At 34.3% G+C, this 24,611-nt stretch overlaps 1 protein-coding gene across 1 annotated transcript; it reads right to left on the reverse strand.

Moving 5' to 3' along the window:
- Positions 1-1,146: 1,146 nt before the first annotated feature.
- Positions 1,147-24,053, reverse strand: dtna (dystrobrevin, alpha). The gene is made up of 24 exons (XM_039685130.2): positions 23,765-24,053; positions 18,613-18,680; positions 17,771-17,851; positions 17,390-17,603; positions 16,283-16,368; positions 15,189-15,343; positions 14,359-14,464; positions 14,062-14,228; positions 12,602-12,726; positions 12,452-12,460; positions 12,262-12,345; positions 11,508-11,576; positions 10,369-10,461; positions 8,549-8,636; positions 8,251-8,339; positions 8,051-8,164; positions 6,526-6,622; positions 6,403-6,423; positions 5,266-5,452; positions 4,127-4,216; positions 3,962-4,034; positions 3,777-3,882; positions 2,705-2,742; positions 1,147-2,621 (listed from the first exon to the last, which is right to left on the reverse strand). The coding sequence occupies exons 2-23, from the start codon at positions 18,677-18,679 to the stop codon at positions 2,725-2,727; spliced, it is 2,139 nt and encodes a 712-aa protein (XP_039541064.2). The 5' UTR covers position 18,680; positions 23,765-24,053; the 3' UTR covers positions 1,147-2,621; positions 2,705-2,724.
- Positions 24,054-24,611: the final 558 nt, after the last annotated feature.

The following is a 24,611-nucleotide window of genomic DNA, read 5'->3' on the forward strand; positions in this document are numbered from 1 at the left end:
GTTGACGAAAGCAACGGATGTTGTGTTTCTCGGCCAATAGGAATGCAGTGCGCTGCTCATTGAATATGAATGGTGATTTCCTGATGTGTTTATGCATCATGGGACGACTGGAAGCATGTTTGGGTGATATAAAAAGCTAAATTTAGAGGAAGAACCTGCCGTTGTTTCAATGTAAACTGAATTTTCGTAAATAATGAGGAGGAGACAGTTTAATACACGTATTTACAACACATATGACACGTTACTGTGTAACCATGTAACGTTAGTAAGTCAAATTGCATAATGGCGAGTTAATATATTAACATTTAGTCATTTAGCAGACGCTTTTATCCAAAGCGACTTACATCTGAGGACTAAACCAAACGAGTTATCGTGAAGAGGCAATAACAACACAAGAAGTGCTCAAAATACAATGTTAAAACATTGCTCAGAGTAGTATAAACCAGACAAGTAGCTTAAGGATTTAAAGTTTATTTTAATTTTTTATAAACCAATTAGGACGTTAATCTCACTTTAATAGTTAGCCATTCATTTTAGTTCATTTTGTTTATCTTAAATGTTCACCCAAAACACAGCTCATTGGTTCTTGCTGAAGCTCAAACGTGATGCGTAAGACAAGAATCAATGAACCTCATTGGTTCACGTCAAGCGAACATGCTTGATCTTCTGTGATGTGTGAGTTGATGAATGTTTAAATGTGAATAAAAGCCTAAATTAAATCTGTTCATCATATAAAGCGACTGAATCTCTTCAGAAAATTTGGACTAAACCGTTCAATTCATATGGATTAGTTTTACGATCTCTTTACGAACTTTTTGAAGCGTCAAATTGGTAGTTGCGTGGGACAGAAAGCGCTCAGATTTCATCAAAAAGATCTTCATTTGTGTTTCGAAGATGAACGAAAAGTATTACGAGCGCGAGTAATTAATGCCAGAATTTTCATATTTGGATGAACTATCCCTTTAATGTGATATTGTCTTATTAGAAAAAATATCTAATTGCTCAAAGACATCTAGTGGCTGTTGTGTATATTGCATCAACATATTGCAATTCACAAAGTTAGAACAGCATTTTGTGCAAAATTATTTGAAGAAACAGTTTTAACCAACTGATTACATAAAATACCATAACTTGTGGACACTTGAAGATATTTGTACAACATAATATTTTTATTTAGTACCATGCAAATGAACTGAAAAGTGCAACGGCTGGCAACAGGGTGCGAATGCTGTTTTTGTTGAGGCATATAACTGCTTGTCTGGAAAAGCAATGCTCTGAGTAAACAATGCGATCAATGTGACTGCTGAAGTGAGAAAAAAACATCAATGAAAGAGTCTGGAGATAGTCAAAGCCAAACCAATCTACTGGATATCTTTACAAGGAATTCATATTCACCAACAAAATCAATCCAAGCATGATAATTATGTTCTAGATCAATATATCTTACACCAAAATATACTTTTGTAAAAGGCATCTTGTCCAAGTCCTTGCACAACACAACAGCACATTCAATAGTGTCAGATGCTGTCACGTGTGGTTGTCTCAAAATGTCTGCATTTCATTTTTTTTTTTTTTTTTTTTTTTTTTGCAAATTAAATAATAGAGCATGGTAAATATTCCCTCTGGAGTCAAATAATATTTTCCTTTGAATCCAGAGGTACAACGTTTTTTTGCGTGAATCTCATGAAACCTGTCAAAAACATGCCCTGGTCATATTTGCCTCTAAAATCCAAAGGATTTTTTTTTTTAAAGAAAGCATAAAAATCACATATGTTTTGCATTAAAAAAATGAATTCTATATTTTAGAACCAGTATGATTTTTTTTTTTTTGCAATGCAAATATGCAACATTGTTTTCATGACAATGTACATGTTAAAGTAGAGATAAATTATTAATATTGATATGTTAAGAAATGTATTATTGAAATAAAAGCATTGTATTACACTGAAAATAATGTCTCAATGTCAGAAATATAAATGGTCCTAAACATAGGTTTCATTTTCTTCATGTGACCTGGTGGTGTACTCATGAGATTCGTCTGTTTCTGTACTGTTCTTATTAATTAAAATGTCTTTAAAAATGAATAAATTGCAACAAAGTACACATACCTATTAAAATAAACTAAGTCTGATCAGCTAAGGCAGTGTATTTATGTATCAAAGACTCAAATGATTCTACTCTCAAAGAGAAACTGAAGCTACAACAATATCCTAATGTTTGATATGCTTTAAAAGACCATCAGGTCAGGATATTCTGCACGTAATGTACAACAAAAGATGTTGTTTGTAAAGATAGCAGCTTTAGTAAAGACCACCCACACTTCCCCTAACATATATTTAAATACAGTACAAGTTTTGAACAGATACACACCAAAACAAATCAAACACATTAACGCGGAGTAAATGAAATCATCTCGTAATCATTGGATTTATGGCACTGGTGGTGTTGTAGACAGTTCCATTATTTGAATTTTCCAAAGTCAGTTCACAGTATAGTCTTAAAACATTCTAAAAATATATTTCTATATTTATAGATCGGGTTGTGTACCACAGTATCGTTGTGAGTTGATGCTTTTCAGAAGTGTTTCAGGTTGCACAGTGTTTCAGAGTCGCTCCATCTCCCTGTGAGGACAGAAAAAGACTTGGTTTGAACCATCAAACGCTGCTGCATTGCATCTGTCACAGCGCTGCCGACGAATACTCACCGTTGCTTATTGAAACGCAGCTATTCTTGTAAAGTCACCTGGAAAAAAAACAGCATTGGGGAAAGTTTAAAGTTCACAGAATTGAGCCGAGGCTTTCCGTACCACACTGAAATGATCGGACCGTGTAGGAGGGAATCTGCGCTGATGTTTCAACCTCATATGGTCGAGACGTTGCAACACATTCAGCGCTTTTTCCGTTGCATGCAAAACTCGTACAGATGCAGTTAAAATGAACATCATCTCGGCCCTCAAGAACAGGTGCCAGGGAAGCAGCCTGGGGATATGTTCATTACAATGAAATATCCATTTGCTTTAATGGATTTTTCATTTCTATTTCATCTCATTTCTATAGCAATTAAAAAGAAATCAAATTTGATATATGATGCAGCGTACTCATGACACACCGTTGGCATATTTCGCAGAATATCCATCCAAAGTTTGATCCTTAAAAATGGCTTTGGGGCAGATAACAATATTGATGTGAATACAGAAACATTATTTATCTTTTTTTTAAAACCACTTGTTGGATCCATGTATTATTATTTAATTTTAGGCTAAATTAATGCTCTCAAATTTCGGGGTCAGTAAGATTTTAAAAGTCTCTTCCGCTAACAAAGGCTGCATTTATTTAATCAAAAATACAGTAAAAATAATGAAATATTATTACAATTTAAAATAGCCGTTTTGTATTCGAATATATTTTAAAATGTAATTTATTTCTGTGATCAAAGCTGAATTTTCAGCATCATTACTCCAGTCTTCAGAGTCACATGACCCTTCAGAAATCACTCTAATATGATGATTTGCTGCTCAAGAAACATTTCTGTTTATTATCAATGATATTGATATTTTCGTGAAAACCGTAACACATTTTCAGTGTTCTTTGATCTGATTCTTTTCCGTATTAATGCAAAGCTTATAAGTATAAGAGTAAAATAGGAACTGATGACGGTTGGTTCAGTCATTTTCCATGGAAGACAATTTGCATATTCCAACATGTCACATGCAAACTTCTGAGCTGATCTGACGGCTGCATTACTGCTTTTACTTGTCCTCCGTACGTTGGTCTCACCTGTTCCTGTGTGTGTCTGAGGCGTTCCTCCATCTTCAGGCTTCTGTTCAGCTGCTTTTCCAGATCATGTCCGTAGTATTCCCCAGGCTCCAGCTTCCCTGCTGCCCTATGAGAGCAGAACCACAGTGAGCACATGCCCAGGAGATCTGAACGACACACACACTTCAGCAACATGTTTTTGTTACCCTGATCTCGAAGCGCTCCGTGCGTGGAGAACGTCTGACGGTGAGAATGTGAGGTCTGTTTCACTCCCAGCCTCTAAACATCATCATAGCCAAAGTTTGAACATCAATGAGTAACGTATGCTATCGTTGGTGGGCTTGCGATTGATCAGGATCATTCAATATTACCTGAGTTCAGCTCTTTCACCAATGAAGACATCGTGTTGGTTATGGAGTCTGCAGCTACCAGGAGATCATTTCTTAAATTCCTTCTGGAGCCTTCAAAAAATAAATCAAATTATTTAATATTAAATATTTATAAAATCATTAAGTAATATTGAATAATTTATGTAATAATAATAATTACATTTTCCATAACATATTGCAAAGTAAAATGAGTCACAAGGTACAGTATATATATATATATATATATATATATACAGTGCTTCTCAACTTTTTCGACTCGAAGGCCCCATATTGTCCACGACAATATTTGAAGGCGCCATAACCTTTCCAGTAGATCATAAATTAAGGATAATTATTTATTTATTTATTTTTTTTACTCTTAATATTTTAGCAAGGCAAAGCTAGAAAAATGTTATATTCATTTTTAATAATATTCATTATTAAAATGGCCATTGACTTTTATGGTCTTATAAACTTACTTGACTTTTACAGTTCTACATTTTTTTTTTTAAAGAATTCCTAATTTTTCCAGATTTTCCAGTTTTTGGATGAATTAGACAGTGGGAGGAATTAAAATTAATTCCCAATTAATTAAAGAAACACAGATCACATTGAAATAGCTCGTTCTAGATGTTTTGGCTTATTTTAATTATTGTTTTTCCAGGTTTTGGATGAATTGGACAGTGGGTGTATAAAAATGTATTCCAAATTAATACTTTTTTTTTTATACAATTTTTTTTTCAAGAAAAAAATTACATAAATCTTGTTCAAGATGTTTTGGATGTGCTAGAACATTTTAATGTTTGTTTTGTCTCATTTTGAATCATTTTGAGGCCTCCTGATTGAGGAACACTGGTTTACAGGGAGATTTGGGGTTCAATATGATCTAGTTAAGCTGTTTACATGGAATCTAGAAAAGCACTATTACTCCAAAATGATTTAGACAACTTCACAGATCAAATAATAAAGTTTTTTTTTACCATTTTTACCGGAGAACCGTCACAGAACGGCCATGACTGGGAAGAATTTCAATAGCATTTGGGCTGGTTTTGTTACGCAAACCTGGCAACCCTGATCTGCAGTATCTCTTGGTTTTAATTGGCTGAAGTCGTTTTCAAATGCAAGAGGAACATGTTGGTTACCCAGAGCGAAGGCCTGCTGCACCTCTCCTCCCAGGCCCATCAGCGAGTCCTGAGGCGTCTGACTGGGTGTGGTATTGCCGGATGTTGATTGGACAGGCATGGGGATGGGTGTGGTATTGCCGGATACTGATTGGGTGTTGATCGTGTGGCTGGGGGAGGAGCGAGGGGAGTGGCCAGGGCCTTGGTTCTAGGGAACAAAAGGAGATTATATGATTGTAAGATAAAAATCAAAACGGCTTAATCCAGTGTTGTTATTTTAACTAAAACTAAACAGTTAAAATCATTTTGCATCAAATAAATGTAAAGTAAAGCTAAATAGATTTTTTAAATGACAAAGCACATAAAACTACTAAAACCTAAAATAAATTCAAATGAAAACTGAAAAAAATAAAGCTAATTAAAAAATATATGATATGCATAATTCTAAAATAAATTTTTATGAATTAATCATAAAAATACTGCAACATTAGGTGCCCATAGTGTCTGAATAAGTGTAAAAAATATATCATAAAATAAATTAATTTTAAAGTTAATTCTTTGTAAATTAAATAATGATCAGAACAAATCTCAGGTCCCTATATAGAATTTTTTGGCAGTTGTTTAGCTAATAATTCATGTCTATAGCACAAACAACAATAAAGGACTTTGAGTTACATCTGAAAGTTTATTATTATTATTATTATTATTATAGGGTTAGATGTTTGTTCAAAATCATACAAAGAAGAGTTAGAGTATGTGATCGACATGCTGGAAGTGAATAACAGCATGCGTTAACTTTGATTTGTGCTATGTGCTAAATGAACAAAAGTAAGTTCTGGATGCCAAAGACACAACCAACACAACACATTTATTATTATTATAGTTTAATATTAGGGAGAACAAACGCACAACATACATTTAATCTCAGTCAGATGAAGTATATTAGTTGCACTTTATTTTACAGTACGTGTACTTACAATGTACTTAGCTAAGAATGTACTGGGTAATATAAGCTAACTACATGGGTTTAGGTTATGTTTAGGGGGTGGTTTAGGGTTAATACCCATTTATTGTACATATTATGTATGTACATGGGCAAAAGGACTGAAAAATAAAGTGCTACCAGTATATTAATACACAGTTTTGTTACTGACTTACAGCTCTTTTTAGCTCTTCTTCCTGTAGATGGAGCAGTTCAGCTCATTAACAGGGATTTCTAAATTTAACTTCTTAAAATTGTGCAATCATCATTTGTTTATGTGTGTGTGTGACCTTTTCTACCTTTAACAGAAGCATGAGGTGTTCCAGTTGGACCATAAGTTCTCGACGGCTATCCTGAAGAGCCGACATCCTCTGCTCCAACTCCTCCTTCCTCTGCCTGAGACAAAGAAAGCCACAAGGTAATCGCTACAACTTTGACATTAACTCAAAATGAATTGTGCAACAATTAACAGCCTGATAGTGTTGTTTATTTGCCTCTGCTCTCTATGCTGTTTACCACTACATTCACTTAATACATTATGCAAATTGCGTAAACACTTCTGTCCCGAACACAATTTGCATGGTGTAGTGCCATGTAGTGCCTGGTTAAACACAGAATCACACCAAGTATGATAAATATAATGATAACGATAAAGATATACTTCTAAAAATCGTTCTAAATGTATACAATTTTTTATTTACTATACTTCGTCCCTGGGAACCATGTTCTTAAAGGGATAGTTCACTTTGAAATTAATTTTTGATATGTTTTAGCTTACCTCAAGGGCATCCAAGATGTAGGTGTCTTTTTTCCACAGTATTTTCAATTTTGATATTTTTAGGTCAAACCGTTCGTGTCTGTCAGTCATATAATGGAGGTCTATGGTCACCACCTCAAAGAGCATGCACAGAGAAGTCCAAATTAAACATGATTTAATGACTCGTAAATGTAAGTACACATTGATGGCCTAAGAAACGAAACGAGCGGTTTGTGTGAGAAAACGAACAGTATTTATATCGACGTGGCTGTGGTTACAAGAGGTAAAAACGGTATAAATACTGTTCGTTTTCTCACACAAACCGCTCGTTTCGTTTCTTAGGCCATCAATGTGTACTTACATTTACGAGTCATTAAATCATGTTTAATTTGGACTTCTCTGTGCATGCTCTTTGAGGTGGTGACCATAGACCTCCATTATATGACTGACAGACACGAACGGTTTGACCTAAAAATATCAAAATTGAAACTACAGTGGAAACAAAGTCACCTACATCTTGGATGCCCTTGAGGTAAGCTAAAACACACCAAAAAACAATATTATAAAAGTGAACTATCCCTTTAAGTGTGGTATTTGCAGTAGATTTTAATTCATAAACATAACTATGATGTTCATTATGAAAATAATAATAACATAAAAACAAATTTAGAAACCAAACCTGCTTCAATCACTTCTCTAACAGAATACTTAGTATGAATCTAGAACTTTTGCACCAAAATATAGTATTACTACAATTAATGTTACTTGAGTAATATCACAGTAAAGTTTCTAAATTGAAGGACTAGAGCTCATTCAAATATGCATGGTTGACTCAGTTCACCATTCAAATCTGCCTTGGTGATGATGTCTACAAACAGGAAGGAGTCTCAGTGTTGCAAATTGCTTTTAAAGTACTTACACTCGTTCATTAGAGGAGCCATGATCAGGTTACACTCACTTTCAATGCAGTCTATCTCGTAACCATCAGCATCTGCTGTTCACCGCATCCGATCCGGTATCAGGTCTGACTCACGGCTGTGTGTGTGTGTGTGTGTGTGTGTGCTTACCTAAGCAGTCTCAGTTCAGCCAGTAATGTTGGGTTTTGTTGGTTTTTGTCTAATGGAGGCTGGGAAGCTTCTTCATGTTGTTGTCTCAGGCGTTGTATCTCTTGCAAAATTTCCCTGAAAAAACACAATTTATCAACTTTAAGAATGCAAATTCAGATCACTGTACAATACTAAACTATGATAAACAGTCTCATACTCACTTGTTCTTGTTCTCTAGCTCGGCGATAAGTTGCCGTTGCTGTTTATTGGTGTCCAGACACAGAGAGATGTCTGCTGGGACTCTGTTCTTCTGTTAACAATAGTCATATTATAGTTGAATAGAGTTGATTACATTCATTTATTTACACATATCCATTATGGTTAAAGATGAAGTGTGTCATTTCTCTGCCACAAGCTTAATTGCACAAATAATGGTTGTTTCCAAACTGGTTTTCCAACTTCCAACATAAACAAACATTGTCCATAACATCTTATCATTATTTTGATTGGCCGTCTTACCGCTGCAGCTCCATCAGCAGCCAATCGGGAGGCGTAACGGGCAATGAGGCAGTGCTCATCATCTTGGTTATTACTGCTCTCCTGGAAACTATCAATCAGGGAAATGAACAAAGCTCAGTCAACTACAATACCACAATTACTAGTTCAGAATCACAAAAGCTTTTACTGTAGCATTACTATAGCAATTAGTAGCCTATGCAAAGTTAGTTTATTATAATATATATATATATATATATATATATATATATATTATAAACTTACTTTGCATACATACATATACTGTTTTGCTAAATATTTTTTGTTTTCATATTGAAAATCACAAGAAAGTTCTTGCAAAATTTATAAAATAGGTTTTATAAATCAAAAGAACATACAGTATGTTTAGTGAAATAAGTCACCAATAATACCCTAATGGCAGAATAAAATAACATTGCCAGCACATTTCAGGATCTAAGCAAAGCATGAAGACCATAGAGCCCCAGGCCCCCCCCCCCCCCCCCCCCCCCCCCCCCCAAAAAAAACATTGCAATGTTAGGAGCAAATGCAAGGATAATCTCCATATTAGACACATTTGCTGGGAAAACACAGCCATAGCTAAGGGTGTTGCATAATGGGTAAACATATGTGCTGTATACTGTAGCTAAGGTTCCTTTGGACTGGAAAAGAGCAAATCAGCCTTTACTTCAGATAGAAAAAGACTTGTGGCTAAAGTAGATCATTGATGTTGTATTTTTCTGTTTTTCTATACCAAATAGATGCACAAATCTTCCCAAAATGCCAAAATCCACACACACACACACACACACACACACACACACAAAAGACCTATTTACACGGTCAAAACAATTCATATATTCATCATTAATCAAATTAGAAGTTTACAATTAGGTCAAAAAAAAAAATGTTTGTCATAAAAATGAGAGGTCAAATTTTGGGATGGATTCATTTAACTCCTGTGTGTCCTCAAGGAAATGTTTGTCGGTTTTTGTCAGTCAAAAGAAAACTGATTTCAGTTTTGTTTTTGGATCATTTTATCCAATATGACTTTGCATTTATCAATTACATGCATTCCCTTGAAATCAAACACATAATCTTTATCTAATGTTTGAGATACAGGAATGCTAAAGCATTTCAAATGACATAATTGAAATAGTAAAGTAAAATATAACATCTATAGATTATAAAAACATAATTTATATAACTTCTATTGTATAGTTTGTTGCAAAATAGCCATACACACTGTATATAAATGATTTGAAAGTCCAGGGAGACATTCAATACTGAACTGTTTTGGCACGATTCCTGTTCCCACGGAATTGGTGAATTATGGGTAGTGTAGGATTATGGGTAGTGTAGTTCTTCACTGGGATTCAGTGATTAATCGTGATTTTTAAAATCACACTCTATAGAAGCATATTGTTAGCTCATGATAGTTCTCTATTAAAAAAATTTATTCATTAGTGCTGAAAGTCAATCTCTCTGTGGTGAAAAGGGCATTTTTTTTTACCTCTGTTCTATGGCAGTGAAATGTAATATGATCAACACAGAGTAAAAACACTGCTTAAACACAACAAAAGCCTAGCCAGTTAGCAAGCTGCAAACATAAGACAGAATTGTGGCCAGAATAGTCACCATCCCACATCTGGGATCCTTTCTACAACTAAATTAGGAATATTTCAAATGTGGAAAGACTTTCAAATGATAGTTTGGTATTTGAATTTAGCGTATTACCAGATTGACATGGTGACCTATGCTATTAAAAACAGATTAGGAAGAAAACTGCCACAGCAACCTCAGACAGGCCGACAGCTCACACTGACCATGAACGGTCCTTTCGGAGGAGGTTCACATAAAGTCCGATAAGTATGTGCTCATCTGCGAGCCTATCCGCAATATCGAGGCTGTACTGAACCCTGAAACCACGTTTCAGAAACACAGATGACGTCACAATGACTTTAAGAAGCAACTTTCTGCAGTTGTAATGGTGGAGTCACACAACTTTCTTATTATTTTGAATGTATTAAAATTAGCGCTGTCAAACGATTAATCGCGATTAATCGCATCCAAAATAAAAGTTTGTGTTTACATAATATATGTGGGTGCACTGTGTATAAATATTTTGTGTGTATATATATATATACACACACATGCATGTATATTTAAGAAAAAAATATTTATATTTATATATAATATAAATTATATATACAACTATATACAGTATATACATGAAAATATTTCTTAAATATATACAAGCATGTGTGTGTATTTATATATATAAAATAATTATACACAGTGCACCCACATCTATTATGTAAACACAAACTTTTATTTTGGATGTGATTAATCGTGATTAATTGTTTGACAGCCCTAATTAAAATATGGAAACATTTTACAATGAGGCTCTATTAGTTAACAACATAAGTTAACACGAACTAACAATGAAAAAATAAAGCATAATTTGAACATTAACTAATACATTGTTAAATTCAAAAGTATTATTTAATGGACGGGAGGAGACATGAACTTGAACTATGAACAGTTGTATTTTTATCAACATTAACAAAGATGAATAAATACTGTAAAAAATGTATTGTTAGTTATGGCAACTAATGGGACCTTATTGTAAAAATGTTAACAATAAATGTTAACAATGTTAACAATAATGTAATTAGAGTTGATGCAAATGAAATAGGGTTGTGTGGGATGGAAGTACAATTCATTTAATATGTCATAATGTTGACAAAATGTTGAAAATATGTCTTTTATAAATTTGCATTATTTTCTTGGCTGTCAATCTGACACAACACAATCCCTCACAGCCTGTTTTTATTTGCATCTACTCGAAACATTCCCATGTAGCCCATTGGCAGTCAATACAAGATCTTTCTTTATTACTTCATAATCACTTAGAACAGTTGGCACACCAGTATACACATCATTTCAACCAGGCTAAACTTACCCTTTGCCTTTTAAAAGATCTGGGGTCGTCCGGGAAAACAGCTTCATTTGCTTTGTCTCATCAAGAGCACTTTTTACCCCCAAAATGAGATACAATAAAACAAATTAATGAGCAACACATTTATACTTAAACAAACATGTTTAGAACACACCATAAAGGAATCTGAGCATGTGTCAAAACCAGTGTCATTTTAGCATTAATTTATATAGTTTGCGTTATTTATTCGAATTCGAGTTTTAGCAATTTTTTATGTGCTTGTCATTTTATTATATATATATATATATATATATATATATATATATATATATATATATATAATTAATTTCAGTTTAAGTAATTTTAGTACTTCAACTTAAACTTATTGGTAACACTTTACAGGTTCCATTTGTTGACATTAGTAAACTACATTAGTGAACATGAACTAAAAACAATCAATACGTATACAGCATTTATTAATAAACTTAATCATTAACAAAGAATACTAAATAACGTTAAAATATATTGATCATTGTTAGTTTTGTTAATGAATTAACTAATGTTAACAAATGAGACCTTTTTGTAAAGTTTTGCCACTTATTTCAATTGGATGACAAGGAAACATTTCTAACTTTCATTCAAGTTTAAGTGTACAATATGTATAACTTATTTCATTTCAGCTTTATTTCATAAAAAAATGACTTTGAATAGTTTTAGTTACCAATAACAACACTAACATCAAACATCATTCTGTTTTATCATCCAGTATTATACTCACGTTTTGCTGGAGTAAGGGTTTCCTGAGGAAGGCATGGTGTGCGAGAGCATGTATTCATTCCCACTGTTCACAGGTCTGGGAGGCCTGGAGGAAATAACAATACGTTTCCACCAAAACTGTAAGATTAGTTATGCCCATCAAATTACTGTGAAATCCAACAACATATGAGGATATATATCACTTTACTCACCATGTGTCACTGTTTTTCAGCGTAAAAGCGAAAAACACAAGGCAGGAAAATGTTAGCATGCACATTTCATGATAAATTCATTGTACAGTCATATAGTCAACAATTTTACACTATCCAATATCCATCTGAGCGAAACGTGAGTTCACTTACACAACATGAGTGAGGTTGAGCGGTTTCTCGGGTGTATCGGAGAACATCGGGTGAGGAGGATCTCGACTGGAGGCACAGCTCAGAGATTTACTGAGAGCGTCCGACAACTTCTTAGCTGGAGATTTCTGGAGACAAATGAAGAACTGTTGTGAACCAGGAGAATTAATATCCATTAATGTCTCTATATGTAAATGTTTCATTTCACAGTATCATAAGAGAGATTATTTATATAAAGAGGTCTTAAATGTAACATATTATACATGTTTAATTCTAGTTTAATGGTCACGTACAAATTATTTACTCACTTCCCCAAATTTTCTTTTTTGGTAAAATATTGTGTAAAATACATGTTTATTTCATTTCAGCAATTTTGTGTACATTTCCCTTGCCATCATTAAAATGACTGTACTGTATGTACACAAGCCAGCTCTATACGATTTTTTCTATAAGAAATGAATACTTCTATTCAGCAAAGTTGCATTAAATTGATCAAACTTAACAGTAAAGACATTTATAATGTTACAAAAGATTTATATTTCAAATGAATGCTGTTTAAATATAAAAATAAAAGCAAATTATCACAATTTCCTTAAAAATATGAATATATATAAATATTGAGTATCAAATCATTATATTAGAGTGATTTCTGAAGGATCATGTGACACTGAAGACTGGAGTAATGATGCTGGAAATTCAGCTTTGATCACAGGATTTCTTTTTTTATTATTATTATAATTAGGGCTGTCACACGATTAATCGCATACAAAATAAAAGTTTGTGTTTAGATAATATATGTGGGTGCACTGGGTATAATTATTATATATATATATATATATATATATATAAATACACACACATGCTTGTATATATTTAAGAAATATTTTCATGTATATACTGTATATATAGATTTATATATAATTTATTTTATATATAAATATAATATTTTATATATAAATAATATATTTTCTTAAATATACATGCATGTGTGTGTATTTATATATATATATATATATATATATATATATATATACACACAAAATAATTATACACAGTGCACCCACATATATTATGTAAACACAAACTTTTATTTTGGAAGCGATTAATCGTGATTAATCTTTTTTTTAAATGTATTAGAATAGAAAACATTTATTCAAAATTGTACAAATATTTGACAATATTCCAAAACAAATGCGGCCTTGGTGAGCTTAAGAAACTTCTTTCAAAAACGAACCCAGACATTTGAACGGTAGCCTATAGTTTATACACAGTCAATATATCGCCATGTTGCCATCAGCAATTGACAAAAATGTAAATGCTACCAAAGAAGTGAATTCATTGTGCAGAGTCAGATTTAGACTGGTGTCATGACATTTAGTATAAAGGCATGAAGTGATTCGACTGTTTGGATGACGGGACTGACACTTACTCACAGTCACGATCCCACAAGGCCGTTCACCTACCCATGACATGTACTCCTTCATCTGGTGCTGGTTGCTATGGCTGCCCGAGGCATGGCCCCTCCAGAAACACTCTTGGCAAAGTTGGTAATTATCACATTGTTGGCACCGGTAGCGGAATCCCATCATGCTCTGGCCGTGGCAGTAGGAGCACTCAACAGGGTGAAAGACTAGAGAAGAGAGGGGCAAAATAAAGTCAGCACTACTAATCAAGTGCAATAACAATATTTGTCATTCATTTAAATTATAATGTATATAGATGTGTGTTTTGCAGTAAAAAAAAAATGAAGAATGACGCACCGTTTTCAACATTTGCCAGCCGATGCATCAGCGGTAACCAAACCAGACACTGAGGAGGAGGATCCGACATGAACGTGTCAAGAAACACATTGAGCGAGACCTTTTTCTGTGGAAGGCCAGCGGTTAGTAAAAGTAAACAAATGAGTCAATAAATACCATGTACAACATACAAGTGAAAAACTACGTCTTTTGTACATTTTCTGAAGAAATTGTGAATGGTGCTAGCCCACGCTAAACTTGCTGGTGGTTGCAAGGACGCTGCGTTTTATTGTCCGCCGAGCAATGAAACATACTATTCAAAAGTTTGTGCTTTTGTAAAGCTTTTTCAAAGAAGCTCACCGATTGCATTTATTTCATCAGAAATAAACGTAAAAACAGTATTCAAAGTTTGCTTTCGATTTGAATATATTTTAAAATGTAATATATTTTTGTTAATTTTCAGCATCATTTCTTCAGAAATCAGTCTAATATGATGATTTGTTGCTCAAGAAACATTTATTATTCATGTAAATGCTGAAAACAGATCTTTTTGTGGAAACCATGATGATATATTAATTAGGATTCTTTGATGAATTCAAAGCTCAAAAGAACAGGATTTACAACATTATAAAAGTCTTTACTATCACTTCAAATCAATTTTAGTCATCCTTGATGAATAAAAGTATTAATTTCTTTAAAAAAAATCTCAAATCCGAATGATGGTGTAATTCTGACTGCTTTAATAAGTAATAGCACGCCTTGAATGTATCAAATGATAGGCGCATGTTTATGCATGGAATTACATTAAATATATATGTGTGTGTGTATATACACTGTATATGTTCACAAACCTCTTGTGGAAAGCAGCTTCTCGTGGACTGCTCAGTGTACCCGAAAGATGGTCCCTCGAACACGGTCATGGGCAGTTTCAGCACGTCCCTTAGGAACTGGTCAAACTGTGAGTATATCATTATACCATTTGGGTCTGATATCTGTGAAAATACATCTTGAGGAAAAAAGACAAGCATCAGGAGTGATCAATTTCATTTTTTTAAAGAAACCATGTTCATTTAGATCCAGGTATATTTTAATAACTCAAAGCGTGATGCAGACAGGAAACACTTTTCCGTATTTAATGTATAGAAATGTTTAGTTCTTCATCTAAATATCAGCATATACTGTACACTACCCTAAAATAGTTGTGTGTGTGTGTTTGGAGAAGAAATGAATACTTTTCTTTAGCAAGAATGCATAAAATTAATAAAAAAGTGTCAAATAATTTTTTTTTTAAATCTGTTCTTTTGAACTTTCGGTAACACTTTAGTTTAGGGTCCAATTCTCTGTATTAACTAGTTGCTTATTATTATCATGCATATTTCTAGTACTTATTAAGCACATATTAATGTGTTTTATTAATTCATTATTCAGCATGACCATATTCTATATCCCTAATCCGACCCAATATCTAAACTTAACAACTACCTTACTAACTAATAAGCAGTAATTAGGAGTTTATTGAGGCAAAAGTCATAGTTAATAGTGAGAACTGGACCCTCATCAAAACTGTGACCAAACTTTCTATTCAGTTTTTAACATTGATAATAATAAGAAAGTTGTATTAAGCAGCAAACCAGCATATTATAATGATTTCTGAAGGTGAACATACAATGCTTCTTTAAAAAAATATTAAGGACCCATTAGTGTAATCTAAAGTTTCGTTACTAGGAATGAATCACCAGAAAGTTAACTACACTTCCAACTATACTGACATGCTCATGAGAGGCGAATATGCCTTTCAAATATGACTTTCAAGTAACGACAGCTGCTCTGACCTTTAAAATGATGATAGAATGATTAATTCTATCCATTCACTTAAGCGTCCATTAATCAGCATCAAACCATTGAACACTCATCAGTTCAAAGGCAAAGCCAAAGTGAAACTTACATCTTAGTTTATCCAAAATCTTCCCTCCACAGAGGGCAGCCAGGGCCATCTTCACCACAAAAATAGAGATCTTTCCCACACCTTCCCTATAAAGACACAATCGTCATCGAACACATTAAGGCCTTGTTTCACAGACAAGGCTTAAGTCTAGTCTCAGACTGCAATGCATGTTTGAGCGGTTACACAACTTGCACTGGCATATCTAAAAATATGTCATGTCTCAAGAAATAATTTCTAAGGAATGTTTATAAAAAAACTTTTTAAAGGAGTAGTTCACTTTTAAAAAAACTTTCGCTGATAATTTACTCACCCCCATGTCATCCAAGAGATTCATGTCATTCTTTCTTCAGTCGAAAAGAAATTAAGGTTTTTGATGAAAACATTCCAGGATTTTCTACATATAATGGACTTCAATGGGAACCAAACGGTTCAAGGTCCAAAAGACAGTTTCAGTGCAAACTGCAAACTGTTCAAAGGGCTTTAAACGACACCAGACGATGAATAAGGGTCTTATCTAGCGAAACAATCGGTCATTTCAAAAATAAATAACAAAGTTTAAGTTTTACAACCACAAATGCTCGCCTTGCTCTGTTCTGTGACGCACGTTTGTGACTCTCCTGTTAATCAAAATGAACAAATCTTTTTCCGAGTCGTTTGGTTCATTCAACGAATGAAACGAACAAATTGACTCGGAAAAAGATTTGTTCAGTTTGCACTGAAAGTGTCTTTTGGACCTTGAACCGTTTGGTTCCCACCCAGTAAAGTGCATTATATGGAGAAAAATGCTGGAATGTTTTCATCCAAAACCTTAATTTCTTTTCGATTGAAGAAAGAATTACATGGACATTTTGGATGACATGGGAGTGGGTAAATTATCAGCAAAAGTTTTTTTCAAAGTGAACTACTACTTTAAATTTCCTAATTAAACTAAGGCCTAATCCTGGATTAATCTAAACCCTGTCTGTGAAACCAGGCCACATATAGCAAAAGCAAGTGATGTATAAAGAAATTCTAGTCAGATCAAGTGAAGACAATGAAGTGTCATGTCATTAATTCTACACTTAAATTAATTTCATACTAGACAGATTTAAGGTCGGGGTTTCTTACGGGTCGTAGGCCGCTAGCAGGAAGTTGAGGAGGAACGAGATAGACTGGTCTACATTGATCTGGTGGGTTGTGGGCAAGCGCTTGTTCAGCTGGTAAAAGATGGTGGACAGTATTGCTTGCAAATTTGACACTGAGAACTCTGTGTTGAGGTCCATGGAGTTGAGTCTGTTTTCCCGAAACACCTCGATGATATTCCAGATATCCACCAAATGCACTGCAAGAAGCAAAGAACAAATGCCAATATCTGGAATTGCATTATTTCCAAAGACTGAAGCTACTGTGAATACTAAATAAACTTGCAATCAGAATGTTTGTGTCAAAAAACACTTGTTAAAGTTATATTACAGTAAAATCTTATGCAGTAAACACCCTAAAACTTACAATTGCACCTCTTCTGAATGAATCTCAGCTTGCATGCTGTCCTATACGTGGACAATCTGATGGAGTCCAGATCTAATGCACCTGTGAGATGAAAACATTACATTTACAGTACAGTACATGGCAGACCATCCAGTTTAAATCAGTCTAAGATGTCTTAGCCGGTTTAAGACGGCCTAGCTGGTCTTACAACCTAATCAAACTGGTGTTTAGGTGGCTTTGGCAGGTGGTCAACAGTCCCAAACCGGTCTAAAACCAGCAAAACACACTAGACTAGACAAAATTGGAAGAACAAGTAACCACTTTAGGCTGGTTAAGATAGGGTTTTTTGTTTCTCAACAGGGAAATTATTTGAAGAACTGTTAGCATGTCTAGACTATCAATAAAAAAGTTGGGGTTGGTAATATTTTTTAATGTTTAAGTCTCTTCTGCTCACCAAGACTGCATTTATTTAAAATGTGAAATAGTATTACACTATTTTCTATTTGAATATGTTGCTAAATGTAATTTATTCCTGTGATCCAAGCTGAATTTTCAGCATCATTACTTCAGAAATCATTGTAATATGCTGATTCGCAACGCAAGAAACATCATTATTATGATCAGTGTTAAAAACAGTTTAATATTCTAGTGGAAATGTTGATGTATATTTTTTCATGATTCCTTGATTAATAAAGCATTTATTTAAAATAAAAATCTTTAGTTTTACAATATGAATCCTTAGTTACTGAATAGAAGAACTAATTTCTTTAAAAAATCTTACTGACCCCAAACTTTTGAACAGAAGTGTATTTCCTATTATCAGCATGTTAGCTCGATTATGTACTGATGAGTTAAATACATACGCATTTCAGCAAACAGTAGTCGTCTGTCTGCCATGGTGCTTCTGTTGCGGCCTGACTCTTCAATCATTCTGCGAAACATCACACGTACAGAAAACAAAAGGACAATGTGACAGGCGTCCCACAGCTGTGAAGGCAAACTGGGCTGAAAATAGACCTTTTGAGGAATTAACAATTATTATGGGGAAAACAACATTTATAATGTATTACAACACTCTCCATAGTCTTAAGCTCTATCACAACTCCTCTGCAACTTTCATAAGACTAATAAAAAAATAAACTGTATATAACAATACACAACAAGATAAACTCAAGAAGACACTAAAGTGCTACATAAATGCCAGTTACAGTTACAGATGAATTTGCAACAAAATAGCAAGTTTGGTCAGACACACAACATTTGACGTCAACAACAATAGATATGGGAAAGCATTTTCTCCTCCTTTTTAAAAGCTGATTAGACTATTTACTTTGCTATCCTAAAAATAAGTATTTAGCATTGTGTTTCCCTGCTGTCTGCAAACTACCAGAATAGACCTGTGACCCACTACTGACATGTTCCTTGGTGTAATTCGTGTGTTTATCTCCCTGGCTTCTTCTATAGAGACATTTTGTCATGATTCACATTGTAGACAGTAACAGAGCTTTTGGACTGCACTTGTGACCTTGATTAAAAATAACATTTACAAGAACACTGCCTTGTGACATTCAGTACAATACCATCTTCTTTTACTGCGAGCAAACAACAGCTGTATCGTATGGAAGACGATTTGACTTTTTTTTTTAAAGTCAAATTTTAAGGGAAAAAAGTCTGACTTTTTTATATCTCGCAATTCTAACTTTTTTCTCAGAATTGTGAGATATAAACTCAAAATTGTGAGTTATAAAGTCAGAATTACAAGATTTAAACATAATTGCGAGTTATAAAGTCAGAATTGGCTTTATGCGCAGCTGCACTACTTCCTGAACTTCAGCCAGCTCCTTGTTTCCTGTCTGCCATTATTGGCCAAATTGATTAATTCAGGTGTGTCTGATTATTGTTGCCATGACTACTGAGGTCAGGTACACCTGAATTAATCAATTTGCCCAATAATGGCAGACAGGAAACAAGGGAGCTGGCTGAAGTTCAGGAAGTAGTGCAGCTGGGCATAAAGCCCATTGCGAAATATAAACACACCATTGCAAGTTATAAAGTCAGAATTGTGAGATTTAAACTTACAATTGCGAGTTATTAAGTCAGAATTGCGAGATATAAACGTACAATTGTGAGTTATTAAGTCAGAATTGCGAGATTTAAACTTACAATTGCGAGTTATTAAGTCAGAATTGCGAGATTTAAACACAATTCAATTGTGAGTTATAAAGTCCAAATTGCGAAATATAAACTCACAATTGTGAGTTATAAAGTCAGAATTCTGAAATATAAACTCACAATTGCGAGATTTAAATTTACAATTGCGAGTTATAAAGTCCAAATTGCGAAATATAAACTCACAATTGTGAGTTATAAAGTCAGAATTCTGAAATATAAACTCACAATTGCGAGATTTAAATTTACAATTGCGAGTTATAAAGTCCAAATTGCGAAATATAAACTCACAATTGCGAGTTATAAAGTCAGAATTGCGGGATTTAAATTTACAATTGTGAGTTACAAAATCAGTCAGAATTGTGAGATTTAAACTTAAAATTGCGAGTTATTAAGTCAAAATTGAGAGATTTAAATTTACAGTTTTGAGTTATAAAGTCAAAATTGAGAGATTTAAATTTACAATTGTGAGTTTTAAAGTCAGAATTGTGTGTATATACAGTAAACTCACAATTTGACTTATTTTCTCAGAATTGTGAGATATAAACTGTCTTTAAATGCCAAAAATGCTTTCTTTAATACAATGAAAACTTTTAAATCAGGTTTTCCCATCTCTTTAAAACAACACCTGGACTAAACCATAAGAGGAAACATGAGGTTGATCTCCTAGAGAAGTTAAACTCCATCCTTCACAAAGCTTTTAAATGCTCAGTTAACTTTAAGGAATGTTCAATCACAATCCCAGAGTTCATTACAACACGGGGACAAAGCATTACACATCCAACCGCAACCATCGCTATCAAATTCACCTGCAGATGTGAAAAATATCCAGAATGCACTGCAAAAAAAAATCCATCCATCAGTAATGTGACACTTATCTAGCCCTATTGAACTCACATCAGAGATAAACAAGCTGCCACAGCGTAATTAAGTGTAATTTAGTGTTTTGGTTCACTGTTTCAACACTGCATCTATCATGTTAAACCAAATGGAAGCGATATAAACATGAAAACAACAAACACACGTGACAATTAAAACCAGATGTGTACCCTTCAGACAGCACCATAGTCCTCCTCTTGCTTATTTATGAGTGACCAATACAAGTCCGAAAGGTTTCAACAATGCTTTTCGTCAGGTCGAAACACAACAAAAGCGGCCCTTCGAGTTTTTGGCAGCCGACTGAAATAAGAACCCGTCAGGATCCAGCATGTGCTGCCTCTATCTTTAACCTCCAATTGGAGAGACTCACATTCTTGTTGGACTAGCTCTGGTTGCAAGTTTGTACCGTCCCTAACCCTCCACTGGGAGGCCTGGTCCTGAACGAAGGGCCTGTGGAGTTGTTTGCATTTAAAGACTCTGTGTGAAATTATTAGGCAAAATGATGAGGCTACGCAAGAACGGCTTGCTAGAGAGGACTGTAATTCAAGCCCTCTAATGGGACATTTCTAGAGAGATCCCATATTTCTCAGAGTCACTCGTCTAATATTTCGCGCTCTCTCCCTTTCTCCTTTTATTGTGGCTCTGGGATCTCCAGGTCTATAAATATCCTTTTGGACAGACAGTCGGTGGCATCCAGGCATTTTGAGGCCGACTCCATTTTTTTGTCACTCTCTGTGGGTGATTTATTTAGCATGGCAGGTTGAATGAAAAACATGAAATTGTGCTTTTTGATGTTGTTCGCCCTTGAAGTCGGTTGGCATGTAATACGTCCAGATCTGACCTGGAGGACAAAGTCATGTTCTACATGAAGCAGCTGTTCGGAGCGTCTTCTCTGAGTAATTAGCACTGGATTACTTGCATTAAACCGTCTGTGGGAGGAACTGATAGCAGCTAATGTTGCTGCATTTTTCCAAAACTACATAATGCATCTATTTGAGAAACAGCATTGCTACAGTACATGTCCCACACTCTCAGAAAAAAGGTACAACAGCTGTCACTGAGGCTGTACCTTTTCAAAAGGTACACTTCTGTACCCAAAGGCTGCATATTAGCACCTGAAATGTACATATTAGCACCTGAAATGTACATATTAACTCCTAAAATGTAAATATTAGAACCTAAAACGTACATATTAGCACCTAAAATGTACATATTAGGAACTAAAATGGACATATTAGCACCTAAAATGGACATATTAGCACCTAAAATGTACATATTAGCACCTAAAATGGACATATTAGCACTTAAAATGTACTTATTAACACTGAAAATGTTTCAGTTTACCTTTTGAAAAGGTACAGCCCCAGTGACAGCTTTTGTACCTTTTTTCTGAGAATGCATATGAAACTGACATCCATGTAGGCTAAAATGGAATATATATATATATATATATATATATATATATATATATATATATATATATATACCAAAAAAAAGTCACTGTTTGGATTTAAATAGGCAAATGCTTAAGAGTATGATTGGATAATTATTGTAGTGATTAGTGTGTTTCTATCATGTTATATGTTTGGCAAGAGTTCTTCTAACCCTAACCGATGGAGTGTGTAGCTTTTCATTTCTTAAACAACTCTGTAGGAAAACACAGCATGGCCATATTCCAGCATGACAATGTCAAGATTCATCAGGCTCAAATTGTGAAAGAATGGTTTTGAGTTTACACACATGAATCGGCACCTCTGAGTCCAGACCTTAAATTCATTGAAAGTCTTTGGGATGTGCTGGAGGAGACTTTCCAGAGTGCTGGACTCTTGCATTGTCAATACAAGATCTTGAGCAAAAAATGCATGCACCTCTTGATGGAAATAACATAACAACATTTATTTCTATTAATAGATGCATTAATTTTTGTATTGACAATGCAAGAGTCAAGCACTCTGTAAAGTCTCCTCAATTTAAATCTAAATTTTTTTTGGCCGGGCAGTGTATATACAATATTTATGTAAAATTTGGTACTGTCTTGTGTTGCTTAAAGTCCTAAAATCTATGTCAATTGACCAGTGGTCATCACAGTCAACCTTTTGAGATTATTATGCATTATCTAAAACACATAAAACTGCAAATTGGATTCCACGAGAACTCTATCCACAGCAAAGTGACCCATTACTCAACCTAACTGATTTTTCCACCAATCAGACACAGTAACTGCCTGTATGCTATACTCTGATTGTCATGGTACCACCATGAAGCAGCACAGCACTCTGGGTAAAGTCTCACAGCCCTTTCAGACTGTGATTTACATGTAGCTGTTTACAGGAAAGTCTTTCTAATGTTGTCCATGTTGTCTTCTTCTCATTCATCTCCAATTGTTTTAACCACATGAATAGATGAGTTCATGTAATGGTGCACTTCAAAAACAACATCTATTTAATACAGCACAGCAAATAAAGAAATACATTTTAAGAAAGCAAATTAACTTTATGTGCATGTAGGAGCTAGTATTATCTATTTTCCAAACATCTTGGTATTCAAATTCCACTTAAAGTAGGCCTACAGAAAATACAAATAAAATGCCAACAATGTATAGGCCATTTCATTTGTAAGATGAGTGTTCACAGACCTAGAGAAATTATATATACGATTAAGAGAGAGAAAAACAGTAGCTAAAATAAAATTCTCAACCAAATGTAAACAATTGTAGGCTATAAACATATTATGCATGCAATAATAAGCCGAATTTATAAATACTTATATTAGCAAAAATAAACAGAGTTAGACATCATAGCTCTGGGATTGAAGCCAGAGCTTGATTTAGGACATAACGTTCCAGATACACACTATTAATATATCACACTTGCAGAATCTGCATTATGCCTGTTAGTAGTGGACTGTGGAGCATTCACAATGAAGCTCTATGAGAGGCGTCTGGTTCTCTGTGCACTTGCTACTCACCAAAACGCCTGTCATCGCCAAAACGGGTTTCAGTTCTGTTCCTCTGCGTTCAGTGAAGACCATCCGCGGTAAAACGATGCACTTTATCGACGAAGATTTCAGCGTGTAAATATAAAAGTGTGTTTTCACTCGCATTAGACTCGGTAGAGAGCGCCGCGGATCTCAGACCTCTCTCTCACTCTCTCTCTCTCTCTCTCTCTCTCTGCTGCTCTTTTGCTTTGATGTGACGTAATGCGCCTCTCGCGATGACGTAATGCGGAATCTCTCCACTGAACACAGCATCGGTGCTCTGCAAAAATGTTGAAAAATATTAGTAAAAATGAAAAGTTTTTTGTATTATAGATTTTAAGAATAGCCTATAGAAAAAATGGCTTGGGCAAAATGTTATGAGCAAGTAATTTGTGGGACAAATGTTTTACAAATAGCTGTATTGTAATATACAGCCTATTTTAATGTTATATTTATACTCTCTCTCTCTCTCTCTCTCTCTCTCTCTCTCTCTCTCTCTCTCTCTCTCTCTCTCTCTCTCTCTGTGTGTGTGTGTCGCATTTAACATAGAAGTTTGTAAAAACAAAAAAACAAAAAAAAAATTTTTTTTATGTACGTGTATATTATATTGCGATTAATCATATGTGTGTGTGTGTGTGTGTTTGTGTGTGTGTGTTTAATTTCCAGGCTCTTGAACCATTTCTTTGCATTCTTGCATTTTTTTTTTGTTGTTGTTGTTTTTTTTTTTTTTTTTTTTTTTGGCGCAGTGTGTCCTAAAACTTTTCATCACTCAGATACGGAACACATTTAATACTTGATTGTATTTACCAACCAACATCCAAAACTCGAAACCCTGAAA

This window comes from Pimephales promelas, chromosome 22, assembly GCF_988280905.1.
Source record: "Pimephales promelas chromosome 22, fPimPro1.hap1.1, whole genome shotgun sequence".
NCBI classification, from domain to species: domain Eukaryota; kingdom Metazoa; phylum Chordata; class Actinopteri; order Cypriniformes; family Leuciscidae; genus Pimephales; species Pimephales promelas.

Excerpts from the sequence above, each read along its gene's own strand:
- dtna (XM_039685130.2), bottom strand. The coding sequence starts at position 18,679 with ATGATTGAAGAGTCAGGCCGCAACAGAAGCACCATGGCAGACAGACGA. Across the intron at positions 10,462-11,507 it reads GATCTTTTAAAAGGCAAAGG|GGTTCAGTACAGCCTCGATA; the intron begins GTAAGTTTAGCC and ends ACGTGGTTTCAG. Across the intron at positions 5,453-6,402 it reads AAGAAGAGCTAAAAAGAGCT|AACCAAGGCCCTGGCCACTC; the intron begins GTAAGTCAGTAA and ends TTTGTTCCCTAG.